This window comes from Mytilus edulis, chromosome 3 (assembly GCF_963676685.1).
Source record: "Mytilus edulis chromosome 3, xbMytEdul2.2, whole genome shotgun sequence".
NCBI classification, from domain to species: domain Eukaryota; kingdom Metazoa; phylum Mollusca; class Bivalvia; order Mytilida; family Mytilidae; genus Mytilus; species Mytilus edulis.
In genome coordinates this window covers 56,900,297-56,927,913 of record NC_092346.1, presented here as the reverse complement: position 1 = coordinate 56,927,913, position 27,617 = coordinate 56,900,297, and the positions used below count along the sequence as shown (strand labels likewise).

The 27,617-nt window shown below is 32.1% G+C and overlaps 3 protein-coding genes across 3 annotated transcripts in view; all 3 read left to right on the top strand.

Annotated features, from left to right (window-relative positions):
• Positions 1-3,180, top strand: part of LOC139515332 (basement membrane-specific heparan sulfate proteoglycan core protein-like) — an 83,595-nt gene extending 80,415 nt beyond the window's left edge. Inside the window, exons 11-12 of the mRNA XM_071304897.1 lie at positions 305-604; positions 3,122-3,180. Coding sequence (XP_071160998.1) covers positions 305-604; positions 3,122-3,180 — 359 coding nt within the window. The remainder of the gene's footprint in view (positions 1-304; positions 605-3,121) is intronic.
• LOC139514377 (exportin-1-like) overlaps positions 1-27,617 on the top strand; it is a 667,034-nt gene that overhangs the window by 153,526 nt on the left and 485,891 nt on the right. The gene's annotated exons all lie outside the window — the stretch shown is intronic.
• LOC139515330 (perlucin-like protein) lies at positions 6,281-11,065 on the top strand. The gene is made up of 4 exons (XM_071304896.1): positions 6,281-6,380; positions 7,148-7,266; positions 9,515-9,596; positions 10,836-11,065. The coding sequence occupies exons 1-4, from the start codon at positions 6,281-6,283 to the stop codon at positions 11,063-11,065; spliced, it is 531 nt and encodes a 176-aa protein (XP_071160997.1).

Here is a 27,617-nt window from a genome sequence, read left to right as displayed (position 1 = left end):
GGTTGGGAACCTTCTTTTTAAGAATGGCTGTATATGCCCTGAGTTGCACATTTGATTAAACATGAAATTTTCTTGCTGTTCGATTTTAAGATGAAGATGTATATTTTAAAATATCTTTCGTTTATTGTGGTGTTAGATTACTCTCCAATTGGTGTATATTTCAAATCTCTTGTACTTATATTTAATGTTGAAATTAATATTTTGGTATACAAGAGTCCTACCGATTTGAAAATCATAACTTTGTAAGATGTAAAGATTGTTTTGGTATTTACCTCATGTATACATGTCTTTTTTATTCTTTCAGGTATACCTGTTGTACAAATACCACAATCATCGTACACTGTTAATCTTGCACAAACTATAACAATTACATGTACTGTAACTGCTAACCCTACACATACCAGTGTCCAGTGGCAGAGAACACAGAATGGTGTCACTACAAACATTGGTGTCGGATCTGGTAAATACAGTGGCGGAACTGTAAATTCACCATCACTTAGGATCAACAATGCTGACCTGAATGATATCGGACAATATGTTTGTTCTGCTACCAACATTGTAGGAACTGGAAGCAGCGCAGCAACAACTATAAATGTTGTTGGAGGTATGATTAAAAAGTTAAATCATTTCTTAAAATTAAACCAAAGTTTCTCACCGTGTAGTGTCAAAATAACGAATTCCTACATTAAGATTATATCGCAATTAAACATGTTTGTGAGTGGTCTACCCTCTCCTTACTCGGGACAGCGGTATAACAGTACAACAGAAGAAAAAACTATAAGAAAATAAGTGGACAAAGGCTAAACTCATCAGATAGATTCAAATCAGAAAAACACCAAACAAAAAACACAAACCGCGGACGTGGCAGGGAAGATATCTCTCCTTCATCCCTAATAACAAAAAATACTAAGTACAGATATGAGAGTACACGCAGTTACTGACAGTTGGTTTAAAGCCAATAAAAAAATTCTATCTAGACTAGACTAAGTTATTTCATAGAGGTTTTGTGTAGAAATCATCTTTTCTAAAACTAAAACATTCTTGGTAATAATTCAAAAAACATTCACACAGTTGTTTCTGGTTATTGTGTAACAACATTCTTAACAGTAAAGGAAACCAACCAGTGTGGTACAATAAAGTTAGATCGCGTATCAAAGAATTGCTTTAGAAGTCATATTAGATATACAGATAATTATAATTGTCAAAGGATGGCGTGATAACTACTATTTTTAATGTTTTTTTAGTTTTAAAATGTAATATGTATATACGAAAATATTTCTGAGAAAAATTTCAGATCTAAAAAATATGATTTGTATTTACAAAAATATATGTACACTGTTGTTATATGCATATTAATTGTCCACAATGTAATTTTAACATACTGTTAAGTATGTAAATATCAAAATGCGATAAAAATAAATGCAATATTTCGCTGGGGAAACCAGCTTTATCGGACGTGCAACTCTCCAGGTGAAATCGGATGTAGGAACTTTTACAGCTCATTGTACGTTTAATTTTGATGCTCAATAAATCCATTTGATGAAGTTCCTTTTTTATATATATTTCAGTAGTGTCAGTTTTAAACGTCCATTGGCCAATATCACAGAGATATGAACGACTATGTCACATTATAAACTTATTCTTTATCTTTAGTGTACCTTTTCTCATTTTTTTCTTTGAGACCATCAGGTTCTAAAGTATGGAACTGGTGGATCCAAAAGTCTTCTCTTCTTAATATAGTTATATTGTTATTATCTAGATGCCTGAATCAATACACTATTTTGTTTTTGGTTCTTTAGCTTAATGCATGGTAATAGTTTTACTGCTTTAGATTAGTGCATACATATAATGTTTTAGTGCTTTAATTAACAATGATTATTTTGTTAGATGCTGTAGCTTAATACACACACACACACATATATATATATATATATATATATATGCTTTTTAGTTTGAACTCTTTAAAATGCATATTATGACAGGTATATGACATGTTGCAATTGATATATGTATGATTTTAAAATGTGTATATTTATCTGAACTGTGTTTGCTATGTTTTATATATATATATATATATGTGTGTGTGATATACATTAATGTGAAGTATATAATAATGTCAGTTTTAAAAGCTCTCATGAGATTTGTTTGTAATGTTTTATATTAAGGTACAGATGGTAGGTAAAGTTTGGTTCGATTTTATTATTTCTTTTGAAAAGAAGAGCTCCTGATATATCATTTGTTCTTGCTTCCAGGTATTAAACTCAATCAGGGGAAAAATATTGTTGAAAAGTAGTATAAGTTACGTTGAAACTATTTCAATTCTTGCAAAATTGAAACAATTGCTTTCTGTTATTTATAATCTTGAAAGGGACATGTTTTTTTTTTGTGGTATGAGTTAGGTATGCTCTTTTGGTATCGTTCACCACTTTTTCACATCAACACCAACAGTGGCAGTACTTCCGGCACACGTACCTTGTCATATGAAATGCAGCACAAAGCGATGAAGGAATTAACACATGTTTTGCCATCAAGTTGACAACAGTGTAGGAACAGGACAGAGAACAACTAATCAGTCGTCTATTACTGGAAGTATGTACTAGTGGTGCATGATTACACGGTATCTTAGTCTTTGCAATAATGTCAATGATTTTCTTTTGGTGTTCTTGCAGGTTTCCTTAATTTTAAAACAAAAACCTGTAGTGTTAAAGGAAGTTACAACATGAAGAAATTATGCGGCTCTTAAAATAATCAATAGAAAAAAAGAAGACACAGATTTTGCACTATATGTACACTACGGCGAAGACAACATTTTTTAATTATTGTTTTTTACTTGCATGCACACAAAGGTCTGTTAAAATACCTCTTTTGGTGTTTTAGTTAAGACAGATTGGAGATCGATTCAAAGCGTTCACATTGGCCCTTTAATCGATTTATTAAAAGTGAACCGATCTAGCTTAAATCGACAAACATTCTACAGCAACAAGCAAATATGATGCAGTAAAATCTCGAAGGGCTTAACAATAACCGTGCACAAATTCATTTCAAATTTCCGAACTCCAGGAAATCTTTATTACACAGAATAAAATAAATAATAATTCTCTTTTCTTTTGTTCTCTTTCAGCTTTTCTGACAGTGCCATTACACAGATATCCTACTCAGTCATTTCAGGAAGTACTGTGACGTTATAATGTACTGTATCGTCCACCATAATAGTAACAAGTGTTACCTGGGAGAGAACAGTCAACATCCAATACAGCGGCAGTACATCATCTACTCCTTCACTCACCATATCCAATGCAGATTCAAATGATGCTGGAACATTCAAAGCAAAAGATTTAATAGTGCGTAGTAAAATGATATTATCATTAATTAGTAAAAAAGAGTTTGATTAAGCACACTATGCTTAGCTTGTTTAAAAAAGACAGAAAAACTATTCCAAAATACAGATCGCACATAGACATTCCAATAAATAGATAATCGGATTTTACTTGATAACGATATTGTACAATTTCAAATTAACGACACAACATGATTATGTCATAAACTGCTTCAATTAACGAAAGCATTGATTAACCTTTTCCCTGTTCATATTTTTTTGTCCTTGACTGCAAAATTCGGTCATCGCAATCGACTTTAGTATAATAATAATCTAAAAAGCTAAATCACAAAAATACTGAACTCCGATGAAAATTCAAAAAGGAGAGATCCTAATCAAATGGCAAAAGCTCAAACACATCAAACGAAAATATAACAACTGTCATTGGAACATGCATTTACTTATGTAGAATATGGCGGGTTAAACCTGGTTGTATAGCTAGCAAAACCTCTCACTTATATGATATCGATTAATATTATTAATTCGAATATTTTAACTAATTTGATTCGTTCAGGGATAGTCACATGTTAAACTATATTTTCGAAGATAGATAGAAAACGGTGGATAGCATAACGCATATTGCAGTCATTTTTAGAACAGCGGTATACTACTGTTGCCTTTATTTAGAATACCTTAAAACCGACATACTTTGTGACATCATGTAATGATTGTTAACAGTTTTTAAAAAAAAGATATATTATTTGAAGAAGAAAAATCTTCAAATATAAAATAAGATATAAAAAAAATATAAAAGTAAATGAAATAACAACTTATATGTTGTTAATGTCTAGGAGACAATATGATATCTATAAAATTCCAACAAAATCAAATGACGATTTTGATACAAATGTGGTCAGAAATTGATAATATAACAATTATAGCCTATTTATGAGGTCAATACAGGATATATCAGTCAATATACTTCTTTCAGGTCAATATATCCTTGTATCGACCTCATACAGAGGCTATAATTGTATAATATAGCTAAGCAGTAGCTAATAATACATCTTATAAAGCCTTGTGCTCACCAATTGCCATTTTTAAATTTATTTTTGGTGTCAGGTAAATTCATTCAAATGGTATAAGCAGTTGTTTTGTCACTTATAGTAAATACGAGTCTAAATGTTCGTGCAAAACCATGAAAATGTAAACGGCAATGCCTCGTAAATCTCTTTATGAAATTCTTTTTGGAAAAAGCAGAATTAATGTACCAAACTCCATGGAGAGTTCAAAACAGAAAGTCCCTTCAAAATTTCAAAATCAAATGCTCAAACACATCAAACGAATGGAAAACAGCTGTCAAGACTTGATACAGGTATTTTGTTATGTGGAAATTTGTAAATTAAACCATGGTTTCATAGCTTGCTTAACCTCTCACTGATATGACAGTCGCATATAATTCCGATATATTTGCATCTATGACCGCGATGTAAAATAAGAAAAGATTTGCGAAAATGTATTTAAACATAGTTCAAGAAATTACAAGAAAAACTTACATTTCATTGAAATTATTTGAGAGATCCTTTATATTTCAAATTCTAAAGTGTCATATCTTTGAAATATCATCAATATTTTCTGCAACAACAACAAAAAAATAGACAGAATTTCCATATTTTAACACAAACATGTTTGTTAAAAATATTCAGGGCATGTTAGTATCGCAAACACATATCTGCTCTTGTTCTTTATAAGGACACATTGTGTGGTAAATTATTTAGTTGGTATGCGCTATATATTTGCGGGTCCAAAAACTAGGGGACGTCGAAACTGTATTTGTTGTGACGTCAAGAAAACATCCTTAGTCAAAAATGAAGACTACACACACACATACACTAGTAAATCGATTTTGTACTTAAACGGTCATTTTAATCTAAACTTGTATATTTTGGGGATATATTCAGTTCTGGTAAGACTGTGTTTGAAGTCAATAAAGATTTACTCAATTGACTTTTAGTACTGTCCAGTTGTTGTCATTAGCTTGTACAAATCAACAAAATAGTACTCAGTCCGGATTTACTGCATAGCCTAGTACTGCATTATTAAATAGAATATAAGTTTGGGAAATACAATATTTGCGTGTATACTACAGTTGTGTCTGCAATATAAAGCTGACCATATAACCTCTTGAACAAAGTTATCTTAAGCAAAGTTATAAAACGTTCGCAATGTTTAAAGTTTAAATCTTGTATTATCTTCTCTTGAGCGCATTTAATGAAAGTACACATCTTTTTCTTCTTCTGTATCAATATTGCAAACAAATAATGTAAATAAAGATAAAACAAGACAGTTGCTTATTTTAGAACAGGACATATTTCAAGTTTATATATAAAGATATAACACAATGTTCAGATCGTCTCCCTTTGAAAGTCTTTATATTAAGATTCATTCCTCTTTCAAATATTTTTTTAATAACGACCATTATATTTATTCTTATTAGTCGTGAAATATTTAGGCGAGATCCGATATTCAATGATTTATTCCTAATTAGTGTTTATGGTAAATGTTCTTAAAGGGTATTTTTTAAAATAACAAACAGTTTTTCCAAACATGTACTTTAGAAATCACATTTAGGTTAGCGACAAGGAAATCTTCACATTTTATTTAACAATTATTTTAAAGTATTATCCTTATAGTACCAACCTCTTTTACAAAACAATAGGGGTACAGTTTGACATCCCATAACATAATATTTTCACGTCCGTATACTTTAAGTATTTTGTTATTATTTTATACCATACGTATCATTGAAGCATGTTATCAGCAAAATCAGTAAAAAAAAACCAGATTGAGCCGAACTAGAAATAAGACGGAAGTTTCCTTGTCGAAGAACTGTTATAAAAGTTAAATATTTTAGGTTTACTTTGCCTTCTGGTAATACGGACATGACTTATCGGTAATACGGACATGACTTATCTTTGGTGTGTATGTGTAATTGTTGTCTACAACTACGGTTCTGTACAGTCAGAAGTTGCTGATTGTAACACTAATTGCGCTAACCTTAAAGGTAAGAAACTGATTTTGATTAAGATTTATACGGAAATAATATTCATGCCTGTTCAACATCTCTTTGCAAATAATAAATTCAGGTTGAATATTTTGCTTAAATCCGAAATTCCAATTGAACATCTTTTTGTATGAAAAATTGCCGTGAATAAAATTAAAATCAACCACTTGCAAGAAATATTTATTTCAGACGTAATAAAAATCGGAAAGATTTTAAGCAATACTACTATCATTGAATTAATTCATATGTATCTGTCTTTCCTTTGAGTTTATATTTTCTAAAATCAGATTTTGTTCGTGAATACTTGTTGTCACTTGTATAAAATATTTTCATATTTTGAACTAATTTGAAATAACAACATCCGCTCTTTATGGAACCAATATACTGAGTGAAACAAGTTTGCCAATATATCATTTAATTACAAAACTTAAAATTTAAATTTCCTAGTCGCGGAAGTAACTTTTTCACATGTTTTTGCTTGAATAAACATTGCATCATATGGTTAATTATCTCTTTTACCATGGTAATCTTTTTATTATTATTTTTAACGTGTTATGTATTAAGTATAGTTCTAATATATTAATTTCTTGTTATGGTTAAACAGTTAAAGAATGTTCTATTTACTGTTATGGTTACAGTATTTTTTTTATTGATATGTTTAAATTAGTATATTTATTGTTATGCTAAGTCTATTTCTAAAACACTTTAATTTTACTCTGAATATTATTTGAAATCTAAATATTAGAAGGTTTTATTTTCTTCGTTAGGTTTAAAGGATGGTTTAGTAAAGATGAAAGCGTATATTGCAGAGGCAGAAAAAACGTGTACTCCAAAAGCAGCTGGTATGTATAAAAAGTTAGAGGAGTCGAAAGATACCCCCAAAAAAGTTAAACAATAATACTGAACTCCTAGGCAAATTAAAAATAAAGGCAACAGTAGTATACCGCTGTTCAAACTCATAAATCCATGGACAAAAAAAAATCGGAATTCTTTAAAATCTGACAAATCAAAAGGTATCAGTCAACGGAACAAGTGAAAAACTACTGCCATATAGTTGACTTGGTACAGGGATTTTACCGCGAAAAAGGCCTCTATAATAAGACATTGTTAATTTCTTCTCGTTCTGAAATATTTGCAACTAGACATCAATCAATCAATAAATCAATCTATCTGTTATTGCAAAACATTAAAAGAAATGTATTTTCATGTCTTATTGTTAGATATATCTTTGAAAGTTAATAACTAAAAGTCATTTAACGGGGATGAACTTATCATAATGTTCTAGTGACCAGCTAGCATTACTTTAATTGCATAGTTAGTGTACATTACTGATCTTATATGAAGTGTTTTATCTTAATTGTAGTTTGTTCCGTCGACTAGATACTGCATGGAAAAAGTTGTTATTATTTTAGCTATGATTTGACAACTTGGAATACCGCAAGTGTATGTGCATATTCTTCATCTACTGCTTTCTGTATATTCTTTGAAAATAAAAAAGTTCATTCTTTGTTTTACGACAACTGACCTTTCAAGAGCACCCGTGATCAACCCCAGTTTTCGGAGTGGTTCCTTTGCTCTGTCTTAAAGTTTTCTATATTGTGTTTTGTAAATTGCTGTTTGTCATCTTATTTTGCCATGAAATAGTCAGTTTGAATGTCTCTTTGGTATCTTTCTCCTCTCCTTTATTTCTATTTAGATATTTGATCGATCATTGCTGTGTTTGAAAGTACTATGCTTGAATCTTTCACGATAAAGGTTAAAATCAGTCTATAAAAAAGACAGAATAAATAGAAAATAAGAATACGAAAAGTAGTCGCATGCTTGAATTTTTGTTTCCACTATATAGACAACAGATTTAGCTGTAACAATCAATTCCGAAATAATCTACAATGTATTGTCTTCCTGCTGACAATTATCACAAGTAAAACAGAAACAGGTGACATTTTATTTTTTCATTTGTTCCTTAAGGTGACATCATCGTATGCATATTTAACAAATATAATATTAATTTCTTTAAAATATGTGTTTCATTTCCTAAATGGTAATAACCCATAATAGTGGCAAGCAAATACCATTAACGTCTTGCAGATAATGATTTTATTTAGTATGACCTCAACTGAAGTCATTATTGGATGTGTGATCGGCATATAGTGATAAAATCTTTCATTTGAACATAATTTCTCATGCATTATATAGTAATGAAAGTTATTTGTTAACGGTGTTTATTAATGTTTAATAGTTACATTAAATGGGCTGTGTCACAGATTTTGGTAATATTTTGCATACAACTCTGGCTCCTTGGACTATAACTGAAATCTATAAAAATAATGGATTTATCTCCTTTATCATCTAAAATATTACTGATTGAATTGTTTCATTATAGGTAAACATTTGTATACAAAACACAAACTATTGGCGAAAACCCTTCTTAGATTTGTCTTTAAATCATCAAATCTCGAATTTCTAATACACTGATTTTTGTTAAAAACTATATGTTGTTGATGCATAAATTTCTGTTTCAATCATGTAATGTATTGATAGGGTCGCCGACTCCGTTTTTAAGGTATGTAGACATAATTCCAAGTGGTGTTCCATGTAAACAAAAATACCACACCACAAAACGTCGAAATAAGCGTATCGTCATAGCGTTGCAGGCCGTTAAATGTAAATTTCTGACATTTTTCAGTACCAACAATAACAGTTTATTATTATAAAAAAAAACAAAAAACGGTGACTATTATGATTATCAAATATCATCAAAACAGAAAACTATGTATAAATACAGTTTTTTAAGAAAAATCTGTGTATCTGAAATAAAAGGTTTGATGATTTTAAGACAAAATCAAATAGGTTTTTCGCCGATGTTATGTTCTTTCTATACAAATGTTCAGCTATTTTGAAAGAAATCAATCAGTAATTTCTCAGATAATAAAAGAGATTAATGCATTATTTTTTTCCTATTTTCAATTATTTTAAAATAGTTCAACGAGCCAAGTTTGTATGCAAACGTTTTGACCTTAACGTAAACTGCTTCGGACTTTAAAAAGTTTATTGACAACTGAATCGATCTAATATCAATTACCTGCTTCAAAATTACATACATTGCCATAATACTGAAGATATGTTTGTTTCAGATTGAATGTGCAAATAGAGGCGGATACCTTGTTGAAGTAGATAATGATCTAGAAGATTCATGGTTGGTGTCGATGCTGAAAGGTATTGTTTGGCAATATTTTCAATACAATTATACCTGCCTTAAACGTAAATGCCTGGACTAATGGTGTATTGGTTCTGGTAAAATGTAAATGTAAATATGTAAATATATAAATAGTAATGTCGATACCTCAAATTAGACTATTTGAGCAAACATTGGACTCGAACTTCTTTTGAACTTAGTTTTACTTATTTGTTTATTCCACATTGGCTATAGGTAAAGGTGTTAAGATCTTACAAAACATGTTTAAACACGGCGCTGCATTTTTGCGCCTGTTCCAAGTAAGGATCCTCTAGATTTTGTTAGTCTTGCATGTTTTGTTTTATATTTTGGTTCATTTGTATTCTGTAGAAATTAGTGTGGCGTCCATTTCGTTGTTATTATTCTCTTGACTTTTTACACCTCTGTCTGTCTTTCAGTCCATCAGTCCATCAGTCCGTCAGTCCGTCCATCCTTCCTATGAATATTTTTGTCGCATCTTTCTACAATAAAAGAACTTCTGAAATTTTGTTTCAGGCTTTATATAAGTCAGTTATACTGTGTGATGCGTTTTCAGATTCATCACTCAACAACTTCCTAACAACTTCCTGTTTACCGAACACTTGTATCATTTTACACAATGTAGCCAAGTTGAAATTTTTCGTCACACTTTTCTCAGGAACTACAATACAAGAATTTGTGAAATTTGGTTTCAAGGTTTAAATAAGTCAGCTACTATTATACCGTGTGATACGTTTTCAGATTTATCACTCAACAACTTTCTGATTACCGATTTACACATAATAGCCAAGTTGAAAATTTTCGTCACACTTTTCTCAGAAACTACAATACAAGGATTTCTGAAATTTGGTTCAGAGTTTATATAAGTCAGCTATACTGTGTGGTGCATTTTCAGATTGATCACTCAACAACTTCCTATTTACCGAACACTTTTGTCATTTTACACACGATAGCCAAGTTGAAAATTTTCGTCACATTTTTCTCAGGAACTACTACAGAAGGATTTCTGAAATTTGGTTTCAGGGTTTATATAAGTCAGTTTATAGATTCAATACCTAACAACTTCCTGTTAACTGTATACTTTTAGCTAATGGGGGTATCTTAGTGAGCAGTTCTGTAGGTCACAGATTCACTTGTTAATAGATAGCGCAAGTAACGAAATGTAGAAAATGAAAGACGGAATAAACTGATACAAAACTTATTTCCAATTTAAATTTGTTTATTATTCTTTTCTTACCCAGGCGAAGTATGGATTGGCTTTACCGACAGTCATAGTGAAGGACGATGGCGCTGGGAGATTGGGGCTTCTATTACTTATACCCATTGGCAATCTGGTAAACCAAATGGTGGTGGGGGAGAAAATTGTGCAAACTATTGTGAAAAGAAATGCCACAAGAGCTATTGTGGTTGGAATGATAGACCTTGTACGGTTCCAACTGGATATGTTTGTGAAAAAAATATAGATGATTAAAGCTCATTTGATGCATCAATTTTAAGTTTGTTTTTTTAACATTTGATTTAACTTTGTTTCTCTAGCAACACTGCCATTTGCCCTTCGTAAAGAATCGAAGTATGATGTCACCACTGTTTAGAAGTTTGAATACAGCTATCATATCATATCGGAAGTGGCATTTTCTGAACCGGAATTTGGCAATTATCTACCTTATTTCAGGCAAAAGTATTCAAAAATCATATATTTATTGAGTCAGTATGAAGAAACCTATGATTGAACGCCAAAAGTAACAGTATGTAACCCGGAAGTAACCTCTTATCACTTATTTAGAAAATTGATGTGGAAAGAACAGTTGGTTTTTAATTAATGATAATGTTTCTGACTTGTGAAAATCATAGAAAACGTTAGATCTTAAGATAATAACCTGAATTCTATCGGACTTGAATCATAGACAATCGAAACCAAAGTACCAGTACAACAAAGCCAAATAATACCATGTTAAAGAATACTAACAGTTACTCACAGTTACTGAAAGCAGGCTCAAAGTGCATAACCTCTCGATATAGGGCTTAGAAAAGTCTTTATGTTTTACATACTCAATTTTAGCTGATGTATGTCCGCGTCATTTCATATACAAACGTGTTGATTTCAGGTACAATTATACAATTTTGTGAGCTTTATAAACGAATTTAAAAAAAAAATGGAGTGGAAATCAAAGTTTTCTTAAATTCTGACAAGTAGCCTATCATAGTTACCACAACAAACTATGTTTGTAATAAACTTAAGTAAAAATTTGACTAACTTCTAACGATTTCTGTAACCCAGTTGTGATCTTTTATTAATGAAATAATGATACCATTGAAATCTGAGAAGTCAATGAGAGCTTGCACATATCGGAACAAAGTGTAAAGCGTAAACAGAACACCACCATCTATGAAAGGAAAAAACAAATATGTTACTTGGTTTTCATAAGCTTTAATATTTGTTTAGCATACATAATGGACAAAAATAAAATAAAAAGATGCACTGCAGTGTAATTGCCTATGAGACAACACTCCACCAGAGACCAAATGACATTTAAGTTAACAACTATAGGTCACCGTACAGTCTTAATCAATGAGCAGCAAAATCCATACGACAGTCATCTATAAATGACACCGAAATAACAAATGTAGTTCAATTCAAACGAAAAAATAAAAAACAAACGACCTGATGTTTGTACAAAGCAATGAGCGAAAAGCAAATATAACATGCAGAAACAAACGACAACCACTGAATTACAGGCTACAGGCACATACAGAATGTAGCAGAACTACTGCATTCATCATTATCAGACTAAATTAAGGTGAATGCATTGCATTGATAACTTAAAGGGAAATCTTGTCTTAATATTATCAAAATTGTCTATAATCTGAGAATTTATGTTTTTTTATTTCACAAAAACTCCGCTGGAAGAATCTTTGCTTGCAATACAAAAATTCGACCTTATTTTGGTCTATATGCACTTTATAGTTTAGCCCTTTAATTGAATATGGATAACATGTGTGCTGCTCATTTTCACTGTTGATCACTGTTAGAGACAAACGTCAGTTGAAAAGTGAAACTAGCGAAGACAACATCCAGAGGACTGATTTCGTTGTTTGATTCAATCCGAAAAAAAAACCCAGTCTAATATAGGTGTCAGACATCTATTCGTCTATTCCAATTAAGAACATGAAAATAACCATACTGTAACAAAACATAGTGCATTTGATGCCATTGTTTACTTAAAACTAACTAATGTACTTATCTAAGATTTCAAGAAAACCAGGAATTATTTTTAGCCGTACCGTAGTTGATTTCCGAAAGGTCGTATTTTATAAAACTTTAAGGCTTTAAACATTTGTTGGACATTGGATTATAGAAAGGTGATAAATTTACAATTGAGGATATAGAGTATATCTGTCAAGTTAAACTTAAGGTAAATTATTAAGAAAGCTGTGAAGATTGGGAAATAAATAGTTGAATATACAGGGGTTTAGGAGATCGAATGATGTACATTTGATTTTTATCTTTTAATCTATGACGTGAAACCCAGGGATTTATATTAGACTTTATATATATCATTGGGTATGTGAGACCAAATAGATCAGATCTAAGAAAATCGACATTGTTCATCTAGTTATCTGTCTATTTTTATGTTCACCTGCCTGTTTAATAAGGGGTCGCATGCCATATGACAGTTTCGATAAGTCATGTTAATGGATTATTACATATAACCAGTCAGGAAAACAAACGAATGCTGATTCTTTATAACGATTCCATAATATGACAATGTATAATATTTTCGAGGGTCCTTTTTGTTCCGAATTACGATACAGTATTATATATATATTAAATCAAATTTCAAAGTTTGGATCAATACCATGGGCATTAATTTGGCAGCTCATTCTTCCTTTAAATACCTATCATTGTGATACAAGGTCGTTTACATAAAAGGAATTTTCCACAATGAAATACATTTTTAAAATACCATACTTTATGAACTTTTCTATTATATTTAAAATGACATAATCGTCTTTAATTGTGTACTTCCTTTATTTTATGTAACTTAGATCAAGTTCTTTATTATTTCGCACATTAAAAATTTATAGTTAACTATACGTTAAATAGAATAGGAAATAATTGCTTTTTATAATGAAACGGTGAAAGATAAGATCTTTGTGACCATGTTATAACAAGGAACTGCAACACTGTTCGACCCGAGAGGTTATAAACTTCTGAAACAGGACCGAAATGTCGTCCGCCATCAAAAATAGATTGAAAAGAGTGTCTCCAGGTTATTAAAGATATTATTTGATCCCATTGAAAAATGATCATAGTAAACGGAAGAATATGATTTTAAAAAATAATAAGAAAATTGTAGATGTTTGGAGAAAACTTTTCGAAAATAATTTAGAAATTACAAGTTGGGTTAATAAAATAAACTTCAAGTACTATTAACTCGTTGTAGTTTATTGGCAGAGTCAAACACTTTTAAATCATATAATAACCGAATTTCAATGTAAGGCCCAATCTGACATTAAACTGACATCACTGAAGTGGCCGGGACTTCATAAGATATACCTTTCAAATTCCGTTTTCAGTTTCAGTTTTAAAAATCATTCTGACCCCTTGGTCAGTTCCCTGATGACTATGGACAAGAATGTCATTATAATTTATGAAAAAGCATATGCAAATGATTATTTCTTGAGTATGAAAAAAAGGATTTTGTAGATAAATTTCGTGCTTTTAATGATCCTTTCATTTCCGTTTACGGTTATGGCTTTTCAACTCTTTGCGTTATTCTTACACATAGTCTAACCTACATTTTTTTTTAATCAAATAATAAAAATATGATTGCCAATATATATGGTAAAGTCTTAAGACACAGTGGACAAAAAAAAAACGAATCTGCAACGTTAAATTTATTTTGCGAAAATTGATCTATAATTAGGCAAAAACGGGGGTAATATATAAGCACGTAAGAGTGGTTAAACCAAACCACAAGTTGTGCCGGTACCAAGTGTCAATCTTTCAAGGCCTTATTTTGTTTTGGTCCATGTTTATGCGTCTATCTATTTTAGAACAATCTGGGGTCGGTGACTGGTATTGACTTTTCACTTAACTAGACTAATACCCATTTTTCTTTAGAGGCCAGCTCAGGCCCACCTCCAGGTACGGGATTTTAACGCTCTGTTGAGGGCCCATTCGTGACCTTCAACTTTTATCTGCTCTTTGGTCGGGTTGTTGCCTCTTTAACATATTTCCCATTTCCATTCTCAATTTAATATCGTTTAGAAATATATGACGAAGCATGAAACAAATGAACAGAGAAAACCAACAACCTGATTTATACTAAATGAACCGGATGACAAACGACAATCAATGACCAAGACTCGATTACAGGTTCCTGGCTTGAGATATGCTCGCACATTGACCTATCGGTATAATGGTTTACTTTCTACAAATTGTGACTTCAATTGAGAGCTGTTTCATTGGCACTTATAGCACTATCTTCTTATATCTACATAAAGAATGTTGCTGGGTTGACATTTTTCTTGGCGCTCAACCCTACCCTCAACTGGGAAAGTGGCGATACAACACAACATAAAACAAAATTAATGTTTTGACTCATCCGTTAGGTAGGTACTAAGTAAAAACAACAAAATCAAACAAGTAACAAGAAGACGAGAAACAAAATAAATATCCGAAAATACTCGCTATTACTGAAAGCTAGTTCGAAGCCCAAATTTAACCAAAAAACTAGTCATGTTCTCATTGAATCTATTTAATCTATTTTTCTCCGGCGGATTAAGTGCAAAAAACTGTCTAAAACAGACTTAAAAAAGCATGACCAAGTGCAATGCTGAAATATATGTAAGAATAGATATAGAACCATAAGTGATAACTCCTTGATAAGAACACATTTTAGTTATATATTACACTATATACGTGCATTGAAAAAATAGAATTAATGGTAGTACCGATAAAGAGAATATCTAAGGATCTTTCTACAATGTTCAATTTAGATACTAAAAAAATCAAAAGACCTGTTACTTACTTACTTAATTCTCTTCGTGCTTTGATGCACATAAGGCCGACACTAGCTCTCTCAATAACACTCTGTCTTGTGCTTTCTTCTCTACTTCTCCCCATGTATACCAACATCCTTCATCTCGCTTTTAACTGTTCTTCTCCATGTTTCTTTTGGTCTTACACTTTTCCTCTTGCCAGTTGGAGTCCATCTCAGTGACACTTCAGCGATGTTTACTTGTTCCTTCCTTAAGACATATCCATTTCCATCATCTTGTTTTTATTTCATCTCTTATGTCTCTTTGTGCTGTCGCTTTGAATAGTTCCTGATTGGATTTTTTGTTGGGCCAAAAGATTAACATATTCTTCTCAAGCAGGTATTATGGAATGCAGCTAGTTTGATGAAGTAAGTTTGTATAGTTCTCAAACATTCTGAGCCATAAGCAGTACAGATTTGACATTGCTGTTGAAAATTTTAAGTTTTGTGTTTCTGGCAAGGGATGACGTTTTCCAGATTGGTCTGAGTTGACAGAAGGATGTTCTAGCTTTACTCAGTCTTGCTTTGGTGACTTTGGTGGTCTCATTGTCAATGCTTATTACACTGCCTATGTATGTAAAGTCTTCTTTTTCCTTGATTTAAAATGATCCAATCTTTATTGGAATTTTATTTGATTGGTCGTTGATTGATATGACTTTTGTTTCTTGCTGATTATTTTGAGCCCCAGTTTATTTGACATAGTATTCAGTCTTGAAGTTTTCTTTTGCATTTGTGTTCTGTTGATGGATAGCAAGCAAATATCATCTGAAAAGTCTAAATCTTTAAGAAAGGAGCTGAGTGTTCATCTTATTCCAGTGTTTCCATTTCCTATCTCATACACCAGTCAACAACTTTCAAGAAGAGAAGAGGAGAAATTATGCATCCATGTCTGACGCCTGTATCCACTGAGAACGAACCAGAAAGCTTTGCATTGTGTAATACATCACATTCATACTTGTCGTAGAATATCTTTATCAGCTTGACTATGTTTGATGATACTCCATATGCTTTTAGTATGTCCCAAATTTATTATCTTATAACACTGTCAAATGCACTTTGGAAGTCAATGAAGTTTATTACTATTTTGTTCTGCCACTCTGGATTGCTCTATGATGTTTCGGAGGGTAAATAGATGGTCAATACAGCCTCTGTTATTTCTAAAACCTGTCTGTTCTTCAAGCAGCTTACTATTGATATAATCAGTAATTTTATCCTTGATGACTCTGAGGAATAATTTACTAGGGGTAGAAAGTTGTGATATTCCTCGCCAGTAGTTGCAAAGTTTCTGATCTCCCTTCTTTTGCAGTTTTGTAATAATGCCTTTGTCCCATTTAGTTGGTATTACTTCATCTATCCGTATCTTGGTAAATAGATAATGTAGTATCTTGCTTGTTGACTCTATGTCTGATTTTATTAATTCTGCACTGATGTTATATATGCCTGGTGCTTTACCATTTTTTAGTTGTCTTATTGCCTTTTGCATTTCATTTTTGTATACAGCTTCTGTGTCTATTTCAAGTGCATCTCCAAACGGTTCTATTTAGGATATTTTTTAAGTGTTATGCCCAACGATCTAACTTTTCCTTGTCTGTAGTTAGTAGCTTCCCCCTTTGGATAGTACTGATGCATCATTATTCCTGGACTTTCCACAGAGCTGCCTAGTGATTTTGTATACTACACTGAGCTCTCCATGCTTTGACGCTTCTTCAGCTTCATTTGCAAGTTTTTCAACATAGTTTCTGCTATCATTCTTTTCCCCTTTTTTAACTTCTTTGTCTTTATCTCTATAGTATGATTGCAATTTTCAATCTGTCAGATTTAGCTGCATTAAGTTTTATTTTTATGTCTTTTCTTTCTTTGATTTTTTCCCAAGTCTTGTCTCACAGCCCCTGTTTTCTTTTTCTGTTCTTTAAATCCAATACTCTCTCAGCTATATAAATGTCATTGATGTTATCCCAAATTTCAGTTATTTTCATTGTTGTCATCAATTTCACGAAGCACTTGGTATCTGTTTTTTACTTCAGTATTAAATTTTGTTGTCCTTCAGTCTCTGTAGATCAAATTTTTTCCTGCTCAGCTCGTTCATCTTCGGAGCTTTCTTGAGCTTCAATTTTATTTTATTTTGCCAAAAATCAGGTAGTGGTCACTTCCACAGTCTGTCCCTCTTTTTACAGATACATCATTTAGTGAATGCCGCCATCTGCCATTTATCATTAGATGGTCAATTTGATTTTTGTCTCTCCTGTTGGGCGATGTCCATGTAAGTTTATGTATATCTTTGTGCTGGAACATTGTACCACAAATAACCAGATCATTTAGTCCGCAAAATTCAATCAGTAGATTTCTGTTTTCATTACAAGTTCCACATCCGTTGTTACCCATTATTCTCTCCACTCCGATGTTATCACTACCTACTTTTGCATTCAAGTCTCCATTAACCAGTACAGCATCATGGGCATGCACTCCTTCCTTCCAATCTTAACTTTTCATAGAAGTCGGTTTAGTTTCAACGTCTGCTTTGTTAGTTGGTGCATATCATTGAATCAGAGTAAGATTCACATATTTTGAATGGAATCTTGCTGTTATTATTCTCTCATCTATAGGTTTCCATTCTATAAGAGCTTTACTTGCTTGCTTATTCATTATGATGGCTACACCCATCACTATGGATATTATCTTTTCTCCCAGAGAAAACTATCTTTTGTCCATTTGTTGTTATAAAAGACCTGTTAGCGTACATACAATCTAAGTCTCTTTCTGCTTGCAATAGTATTAACACATTTGAATTTTTCATCCTTTACACTCGTACTCCCCTTTCAAAAACTAAAATAAAAATTGAAAGGATTTATCCTGCTTTGTTTCATAAAAGAAAGACTTCACAAAGAGCTTACGAAGAATGAAAACAGCTCGCTATATATAGATAATGTTATCTCCCTAAATATATTTCAGAATTTGAATTATTGAACTATTCCTTCCCCTATCGACCTTGAAAAGGGGATACAACAGATACACTGGTTGCATATACCTCATATCATAAATTACATCTAGAAATTGGATCGCTTGATAACAAAACTTTACGACAATGGAGATTTTTAATCTTCAAAATTGTGAACTTTCAATTTCTATGCAGCAACATTCAGGTGGCGCCTGAACATGGAGTATATATCTCAGATTTGATAAGATTTTTAATAGCTTGCATTAAACATTCCTCATTTTCAAAAAAAATATCCATACTCAATTTTATGATGATTTCCTGGATCAAAGTTTGCTGTTTACAAAGTTATTAACCCAAGTGTTCGACAGTGATAAGTTGACATCCATCCTTTGAAAATATTACGGACGATCGTATGAGTTGGTTGACCGTTATGGAATATCTTTACAACGATTGTCAACATATACATTCCAATAGCCACAACCATAATCCTGTCCTCTTTGCAGACCTGTGATTCATCCCCAGTTGCCACATGTGGTGCAGGATTTGTTTACCCTTCCGGTGCAGCTGAAATCACCCTTAGTTTTTTTTCGTAGAGTTCCTGTTGCTCAGTCCTAAGTTTTCTATATAGGGAGAAAAATCCCGCACGGTCACCCGGAGGCGTGCTTCAGTTCGCCCCTAAACAAAAATGTGTACTATAAATAGTTCAGTGGTTGTTAGTAAGATTCGATTTATGAGTTTGAATATCCCTTTGAATATCTTTCTACTCTATTTGATATCATTTTAGAATTAGTTATTTCAAACAAACAACAAACAGAAGTTTATATGATCAATATCTTAAAAGGTACGGGTTCTATTAAACGTATCAACATAAAAGGTACGGGTTCTATCAACTGTATCAACATAAAAGGTACGGGTTCTATTAACCGTATCAACAGAAAAGGTACGGGTTCTATCAACCGTATCAACAGAAAAGGTACGGGTTCTATTAACCGTATCAACATAAAAGGTACGGGTTCTATTAACCGTATCAACAGAAAAGGTAAGGGTTCTATTAACCGTATCAACAGAAAAGATACGGGTTCTATCAACCGTATCAACAGAAAATGTATGCGTTCTATTAACCGTATCAACAGAAAGGTACGGGTTCTATTAACCGTATCAACAGAAAGGGTACGAATTCTATTAACCGTATCAACATAAGAAGTACAGGTTCTATGAACCGTATCAAGAGAAAATGTACGGGTTCTATCAGTCGTATCAACAGAAAGGTACGGATTCTATTAACCGTATCAGCACAAAAGGTACGGTTTCTATCAACGTTTTAACAGAAAAGGTACGGGTTCTATTAACCGTATTAAGAGAAAAGGTACGGGTTCTATCAACCGTATCAAGAGAAAAGGTACAGGTTCTATTAACCGTATCAACAGAAAAGGTACGGGTTCTATTAACCGTATCAACATAAGAAGTACGGGTTCTATGAACCTTATCAAGAGAAAAGGTACGGATTCTATTAACCGTATCAACAGAAAGGGTACGGGTTCTATCAACCGTATCAACATAAGAAGTACGGGTTCTATTAACCGTATCAACATAAGAAGTACGGGTTCTATTAACCGTATCAACATAAAAGGTACGGGTTCTTTTAACCATATCAACATAAAAGGTACGGGTTCTATTAACCGTATCAACAGAAAAGTTAGGACGTGATATTTCAAGTTTTGATACGATTTCTATTGGTCTTGCCAAACTTACGAAACAAATCTTTATATTGAAATTGATGAATGTTTAAAGAAGTTTGAACTAATGAAATCTATGACTTAATTATTTTTCAAACCAGGGTAATCTGAAATTAGAAAAATAACTTCAGACTTATTGGAAAATATAACCACTGTTAGAAGTTGGTAAGGAAACATCACTAAAAATAATAATAAGGGCAAAAAAATCGTCTTATTTGTAATATATTTCCGTATTCAGTTTCCCGTGTGAAATTGGCATACCAAAATTTATTGATGTTACTGTTAATTTAATAACAAGAACATATTTGCTATCAGCGGTAAAAATTGATGACCATAGAAAACCCTACAATTAACTAGTCGATAAATGTTAATGGCGAAACGATTTAGAATATAGTTGTCTAGGGGAAAATGTTTAGCTCTATTCATCTAACAACATCTCATTAATATCATCACAGATCTAGCGAGTATGTTTTACTTGTTCATAAATTTGCATTCAGACTTTGACAAACTTTTATCAAGCTGCTTAAATAAATGACTTTTCACTCTCAAAAAATAAGTTGGTACAATCCCTTTGAACAAGATTTTTCAAAATTTGTTTTATTATACATCTGTGGTTGGCGTTTACATTTCTAGATTATCGTTGATCATCTCAACGAGATTGATTTTCTCGCTTGAGCCGGTACGGCGAAAGCGAGAAAAGGAATCGAGTTGAGATGACCAATGATAATCTGTCTATCGCTATTTTACCGATATCGACGTTGTCAATTTTATTAACAACGTCACGTGCCTACTTAAGTTTCTAGCGATACTTTTCCATCTCAAGCAAACAGCATGATATGGAAAATTATCACAAAAAAAGATCGATGGAAAAATGCACCAAATAGCGATAAACATGTTTATCCCTGTCAATAATCATATCACGTTTCCGCTCTTTATATATGAATTGTATATAATATATAGAAAACAACCTAATCAATGTTCTATTTGTTTGCAGTACTATAACTGTATTTAGAGTAACTGTAATTATACAAAAAATTTACAACTGATAATCTTCATTGCAAGAACGGGATTAGAAAAAAAATCACAAATCGTGTTTAATATTATGATTTGTTGTGTGCTTTATTGGGTAGACAAATCATAACAGTCAACATGCAGTACTTATCAATAAATTCGAAAGATTTGTGTACACTCCAGAATTAGGCGTCACTGTTATTAACTCAAAACGTTCCTTTACAGTTGTAAAACAGAAAAAAATAGTAGTTGCACGTCAACTCACTGTTTTTAATAGAAAAAATTGTAAGATTTCTTGCGTAATTGAAGAAGACAGAGCAGAGTTAAACATTGCGGTGGGCAGTTGCAGTTTTTAGTTCAGTCATATCTTTATGATATATTACATGATTCATAATTTGTATCTCAAACTCTCATTTTAAATCTTTTTGTCGCAACATTGGTAACTTCACTGGAGTTTGCATGTAACAATAAGGATTTATACTCGGCGTCTGTAAAATGTAAAATTAGGATTCCTCCTTTTAGTCATATACTTTCGCATATTTTATATGAACTTGAATAGTATAACCACTTTAGGCGGAATGCTAACCCCGGTTTGACCAACAATCATGGATATCACGTAATTACAATATTTAGAGATTTTACTTTTAAAAAAGTGATTTTACTTTTAAAAAAGTGATTTTATTTTTAAAAAAGTGAAGCCTGAAAATCAATTTTGGAATTTTGAAATTCACCGTTCAGGTTTGAACCAAAAAAAACCTTTTAGTGTTAAAGTTTGAAAAAATAATCTGAACCAAAATTAAATAAATTTAAAAAAAAAATTGAATAAGAAACCCCCCTTTTGAAGTTGAATGGTTGTTCCCCAGTGGCGAATCCAGCATTTTTTTTATAAGTGGGGGCCCACTGACTGCCTAAGAGGAGGCCCGCTCCGTCATGCTTCAGTGATTCCTTATATTGTCAACCAATTTTCCCAGAAAGGGGGAGGCGGGTCGCCTGGACCCCCCCCCCCCCCCCCCTAAATTCATATATGTTCCCTAATGAAACAAACTTGGACTATTTTATATCAAATGTGTGTCAATTAATACGCTGTCAAACACAGATGTGCCACTTCGATCTGAGCATATTTTTTTTACAGCCGATCCGACGCAAAAGATGCAGACTCTGTATTTACTAAAAGATGCACGAAATTTGGCTTTGAATCGTGATGTATGAACTGTGAAAACTTAGTTATTTTTTTTTTGTATAAAAATGTAACTTTTTATTTTTAGTGTTGTTTGTAAAAATTAAAATTTACAAGCATTAATTAAGTCTATTTATAATGATTAATGATTTTAGATATATTATTGATTTTTTTTTAGTTATGTTATCATTCTTACTATCATATTCATTGGTTGATTTTTATGCATTTAGTTTTTTTGTGCTAATTTCTTGTTGTAAACCACTTACGATTATGGTTATGTCAGAAAACCCTGAGATTCGATACGCTTGCTAAGTCATGTATTGTTACAGTCCTAAGTCCATCTTAAATCATACCCCAGGGCTGATTTTATGACACCTACGACAAACAGGCCCCATGTGAATATGATATTATCTCTTATATAGATTGAAGTTCAAGTTCAAGTTCAAAAGCTTTATTTACAGACGAGATAATTATACAGAAAACAAAATCTCTATTGAAATTTTATATCGTCTTATTACAAACAAAACATTTAAAACATGCACGTTTTAAACAATCAAGCATCGTTCATGTTCAAGTTCAAAAACTTTAGAGTGCATTTCTTTCTAACAAAAATTTTGTATAAGTAGAAACAAATACATCTTAATCAGTGTTTACTAACCCTGTTTGAACTTTCAATAATGCATGCACATGTTGTTGGTAAACAGACTTTTCACAAACGTAGTAACCAATACATCGTTTAATCGTGGTGAAGTAGCGTTTGTTCAAACAAACGATGAACGACAAACTGTAGATGCATTATTTAGCGAGTGCATAGTTTGTCAAAGTTTATGTACACTTTGCAAACGCATGTTGGAAACAAATGATCAAAACATGTGCGCTAAGCCGTATGCATCGTTTGCGTTAAAAATAAAGAAAAACTTAAATAAACTTTAAAAAGCAACCTCAATCAGGCATGCGCCAAAATTTTATCTTCAAAATGTTGATGGTTTTCTGTAACTAAAGAAGAAGAAGAAGAAATGCAATTATAGCACATTAAGCAGAAAATAAAGCAGGCTTTGCATTGGCATGAACTACCATTCATGGTTGCAATAAGTTTAGAAAATTGGTTAAAATTGTTTTCATGTCTGAAACTCTGGGGTAGTTCATTACCTAATTTTGCGGCTTTGTATCTAAAAGAATTGATGTCATAGTATGTTGTTCTCACCTGGGGCTGTTGAAATGTATTTTTCATATCTGAAGGAATATTTGTGATTTTTTTATATTACTAAAATGTAAATAAGATAGACTCTTTGATGTATAATTTTAAATTTTTTTTAAATCTATTGCTCGTAATCTTCAGACTTCAAGGATGGAAGTTTTGACTTGTGTAAAAGATCTTCATATGAGATATCTGTGATTTTCATAAACAAATCTCAAGGCTCTTTCTTGGATTTTTTTCCATCTTAAATGCGTTTTTTTTTTCACTACAAATATACAATACTAAATTGTAGGACGACCAAGTCTTTTCAGAATTGATTAAAAAAAATATCAAGCAGTCTTTGCTTGAATTTTATCTGGATTATCTTTCATTTAATTGTAATCCAATCAGTCCAACATTTTATCCCTTTCTGAATTATTTTCACATACTGTATATCAAAATCAGCATAGGATAAGGTGTTGTCATCCGCATAATTTCTACTCATCGTTTTCTGTTTTGTGAGTAGAATAAATCTATAGAACTATTTGATTTTTTTTTAATTAATAATAATTTATGCAGTCGAATGCCTTTGTTATGTCCATCCATATTGCTGCGACAAACTTGTTATCGTCCAGTGTCTTCTTCCAAGTCTCAAAACTTTAAGGAGGGCACTTTGACATCCATAATCTAATCAAAATGCACTTAGAGGGGGTTAAAACGTTTAAACTAAGATAGTTGATCAAAAAAAGCACATTCGTAGAATTGGAATATACTTGGCAACACACTAACTTGGCGATAATTTCTTTTCTCCAGCATATTGTTTTTCTGAAATAGAGGTCTAACTTGGACCACCTTTAGCATATCTGGAAAAACTGAAGTTTTAATACTGTTATTGATACGTGTGCTATAATATACTAGGATGATCAATAATAATATTAATAACATTACCAATATATATGTTTTGCCACATTTGAAATGAAGTTGCCGCGTTTAAAATGAACAAGTTGTTAAATACCTCAGATACTTTATGGAGATCATTAATGATTTCATCATTTTTTGCAGATTGTAATAAAGTTTACGAGTCGAGATCCCTCCTTTGACAAAAATGGCTTTCTAATAGGCCAGAAATCGGTTGCTTTTGGACCGCCAATGCATTGTTAAAAAAATAAGTATCCACCGATTTCTTTTGTAACCAAGTTTATTTGCTGAATCTATGTTGGAAAAAACTATTATTCAACATTTTCTTTCTGCAAATGAGATTACCTTAGCTGGATTTGGCAACACTTTGAGGAATTTTGGTCCTCAATGCTCTTCAACTTCGTACTTTTTTTGGCCTTTTTAACTTTTTTGGATTCGAGCGTCACTGATGAGTCTTTTGTGGACGAAACGCGCGTCTGGCGTATATACAAAATTTAGTCCTGGTATCTATGATGAGTTTATTTACAACCACTAGGTCGATAACACTGCTGGTGGAGATTTATTTCCCCGAGGGTATCACCAGCCCAGTAGTCAGCACTTTTTGTGCTGACATGAATTATCATTGATATGGTTATATTTATAAATTAACTGTTTACAAAATTTAGAACTTTTGAAATACTAAGGCTTTTCTACCTCAGGCATAGATTACCTTAGCTGGATTTGGCAAAACTTTTAGGAATGTTGGTCCTCAATGCTCTTCAACTTCGTGTTTATTTTGGCCTTTTTAACTTTTTTTGGATTCGAGCGTCACTGATGAGTCTTTTGACGAAACGCGCGTCTGGCGTATATACAAAATTTAGTCCTGGTATCTATGATGAGTTTATTTGAATATCGTAATGTTTTGTTCATTAGATGGGTACTATTTTGTATAAATGTTCTAATCTTTTAAGGGACATGCTTATTAATTATTATTTTTTTTAAAGACTTTTCAAAATTTTCATATGATGCATCAGTGTCAGCATGTTCAATTATAATTTCTGATTGTTCTGATTTATAAAGATCCTCCAAAATAATCTTCATGATCAAAATTTCTAAAACTTCTATAATTAATTGTAAAGACATGGTTATTTTTTTTTTATCTTTGAGAATTAAAGTTCTCCTTTTATCGAATCTGATATTAAATTATGCACATCACTCAAGCCACAGTTAAAATGTGTTACATTTTGGCAATGTTTAGGCTTGTTTATAAGTATTACATCATTTAATGTTGGCAATGCGTCTTTAGAAAAGCTGATGGCATTCTTTACGAAATTAAATTAATTGCCATAAAGTCAGCTCTAAAGGTTCATGTGCGAAAAATAAAGAAGGTGCTTTGCATCCACGCAGAAAAAAATAATATCCAATTATCCTTTGAAAAATGGTCTGGAGGTATGAAGTTTATAAGACCAAGCCCTTTTACTCATATGATATTGTTCTTTTGGATTAAATATCTTGTAATAATATACTACTTTATATTTGGACCATGATTATCATTTAAATCATTGACCAAGTTATACAACTTTGCCAAAAGCTATTTAATTTAATATTTATAAAGCTTAACTCATTGTGAAATCATGTTTTATGTTAGCAGGGCGTCGCCCATTACAGCGGATAACATTTTGGCGTATTGATAGGTAATTTTAACGAAAATAATTGGACGTTTTAGCGCAAGAGTAGGACCCAGTTTACCGCCATTTTGAGGAAAAGTGAAATAAATGATTATTGCCCATTTTAGCAACAGATATTAAGGACTATTCATTTAAAGCAGATTAGCTAACAAATTCATGTGATATGAAAATTGCACATTATAAAAATATCGTGTCTGTTAAATACAGCACTAAATGTAAAGAAAAGTTAGCTCACATGTCACAAGTCTATTTTAGCCTGGAATTTATTTAGACTGACGAGTGCTGTCCCTTGGTTTGATACCTACGCTCGACCAGATTTGAGACATTTATCAGTCTAGCAATGTATATCTCAGTTAATGTACGCAATGGGCTCTTGATATACTCTTTGAATATGACTATATCATGCTCATTAAATTGTGATAGGAGCTGTTCCCTCATTCTGTTCATCATGTACCTTAGCTGGATTTGGCAACACTTTGAGGAATTTTGGTCCTCAATGCTCTTCAACTTCGTACTTTATTTGGCCTTTTTAACTTTTTTGGATTCGAGCGTCACTGATGAGTCTTTTGTAGACGAAACGCGCGTCTGGCGTATATACAAAATTTAGTCCTGGTATCTATGATGAGTTTATTTACAACCACTAGGTCGATAACACTGCTGGTGGAGATTTATTTCCCCGAGGGTATCACCAGCCCAGTAGTCAGCACTTTTTGTGCTGACATGAATTATCATTGATATGGTTATATTTATAAATTATTATTAAAATTGCACATTATAAAAATATCGTGTCTGTTAAATACAGCACTAAATGTAAAGAAAAGTTAGCTCACATGTCACAAGTCTATTTTAGCCTGGAATTTATATAGACTGACGAGTGCTGTCCCTTGGTTTGATACCTACGCTCGACCAGATTTGAGACATTTATCAGTCTAGCAATGTATATCTCAGTTAATGTACGCAATGGGCTCTTGATATACTCTTTGAATATGACTATATCATGCTCATTAAATTGTGATAGGAGCTGTTCCCTCATTCTGTTCATCATGTATATATTGGAATGCAGACTCATCGATACTTTTATTTGTATTTGTATGTATGATGCTGTTTGTATTTTTTTGACAATATTCAACAAATCATCACATATTGCTACTTAATTTCAGTTTTTTTCAAAAACATTGTTTCCATTTGAAACCAAATTGTAAATTGCTTTACAAACTGTTGCTGAGCAGTATGGATGGAATAAGATGCAACTCTATTAAAAATTTATTTTATGCAAAAAATATAAAGTATTTAATTGAATAATAAAATGCCCAATTGGCTTTTATGTAACTTTGGTGTAAAACAAGGTGATAATTCAT

Bases quoted from the DNA above. Each gene is read 5' to 3' on its own strand.
- LOC139515330 (XM_071304896.1), top strand. From the start codon at position 6,281: ATGACTTATCTTTGGTGTGTATGTGTAATTGTTGTCTACAACTACGGT. The intron at 6,381-7,147 runs GTAAGAAACTGA...TTTCTTCGTTAG, and splicing joins TAATTGCGCTAACCTTAAAG to GTTTAAAGGATGGTTTAGTA. The intron at 9,597-10,835 runs GTATTGTTTGGC...TTTCTTACCCAG, and splicing joins GTTGGTGTCGATGCTGAAAG to GCGAAGTATGGATTGGCTTT.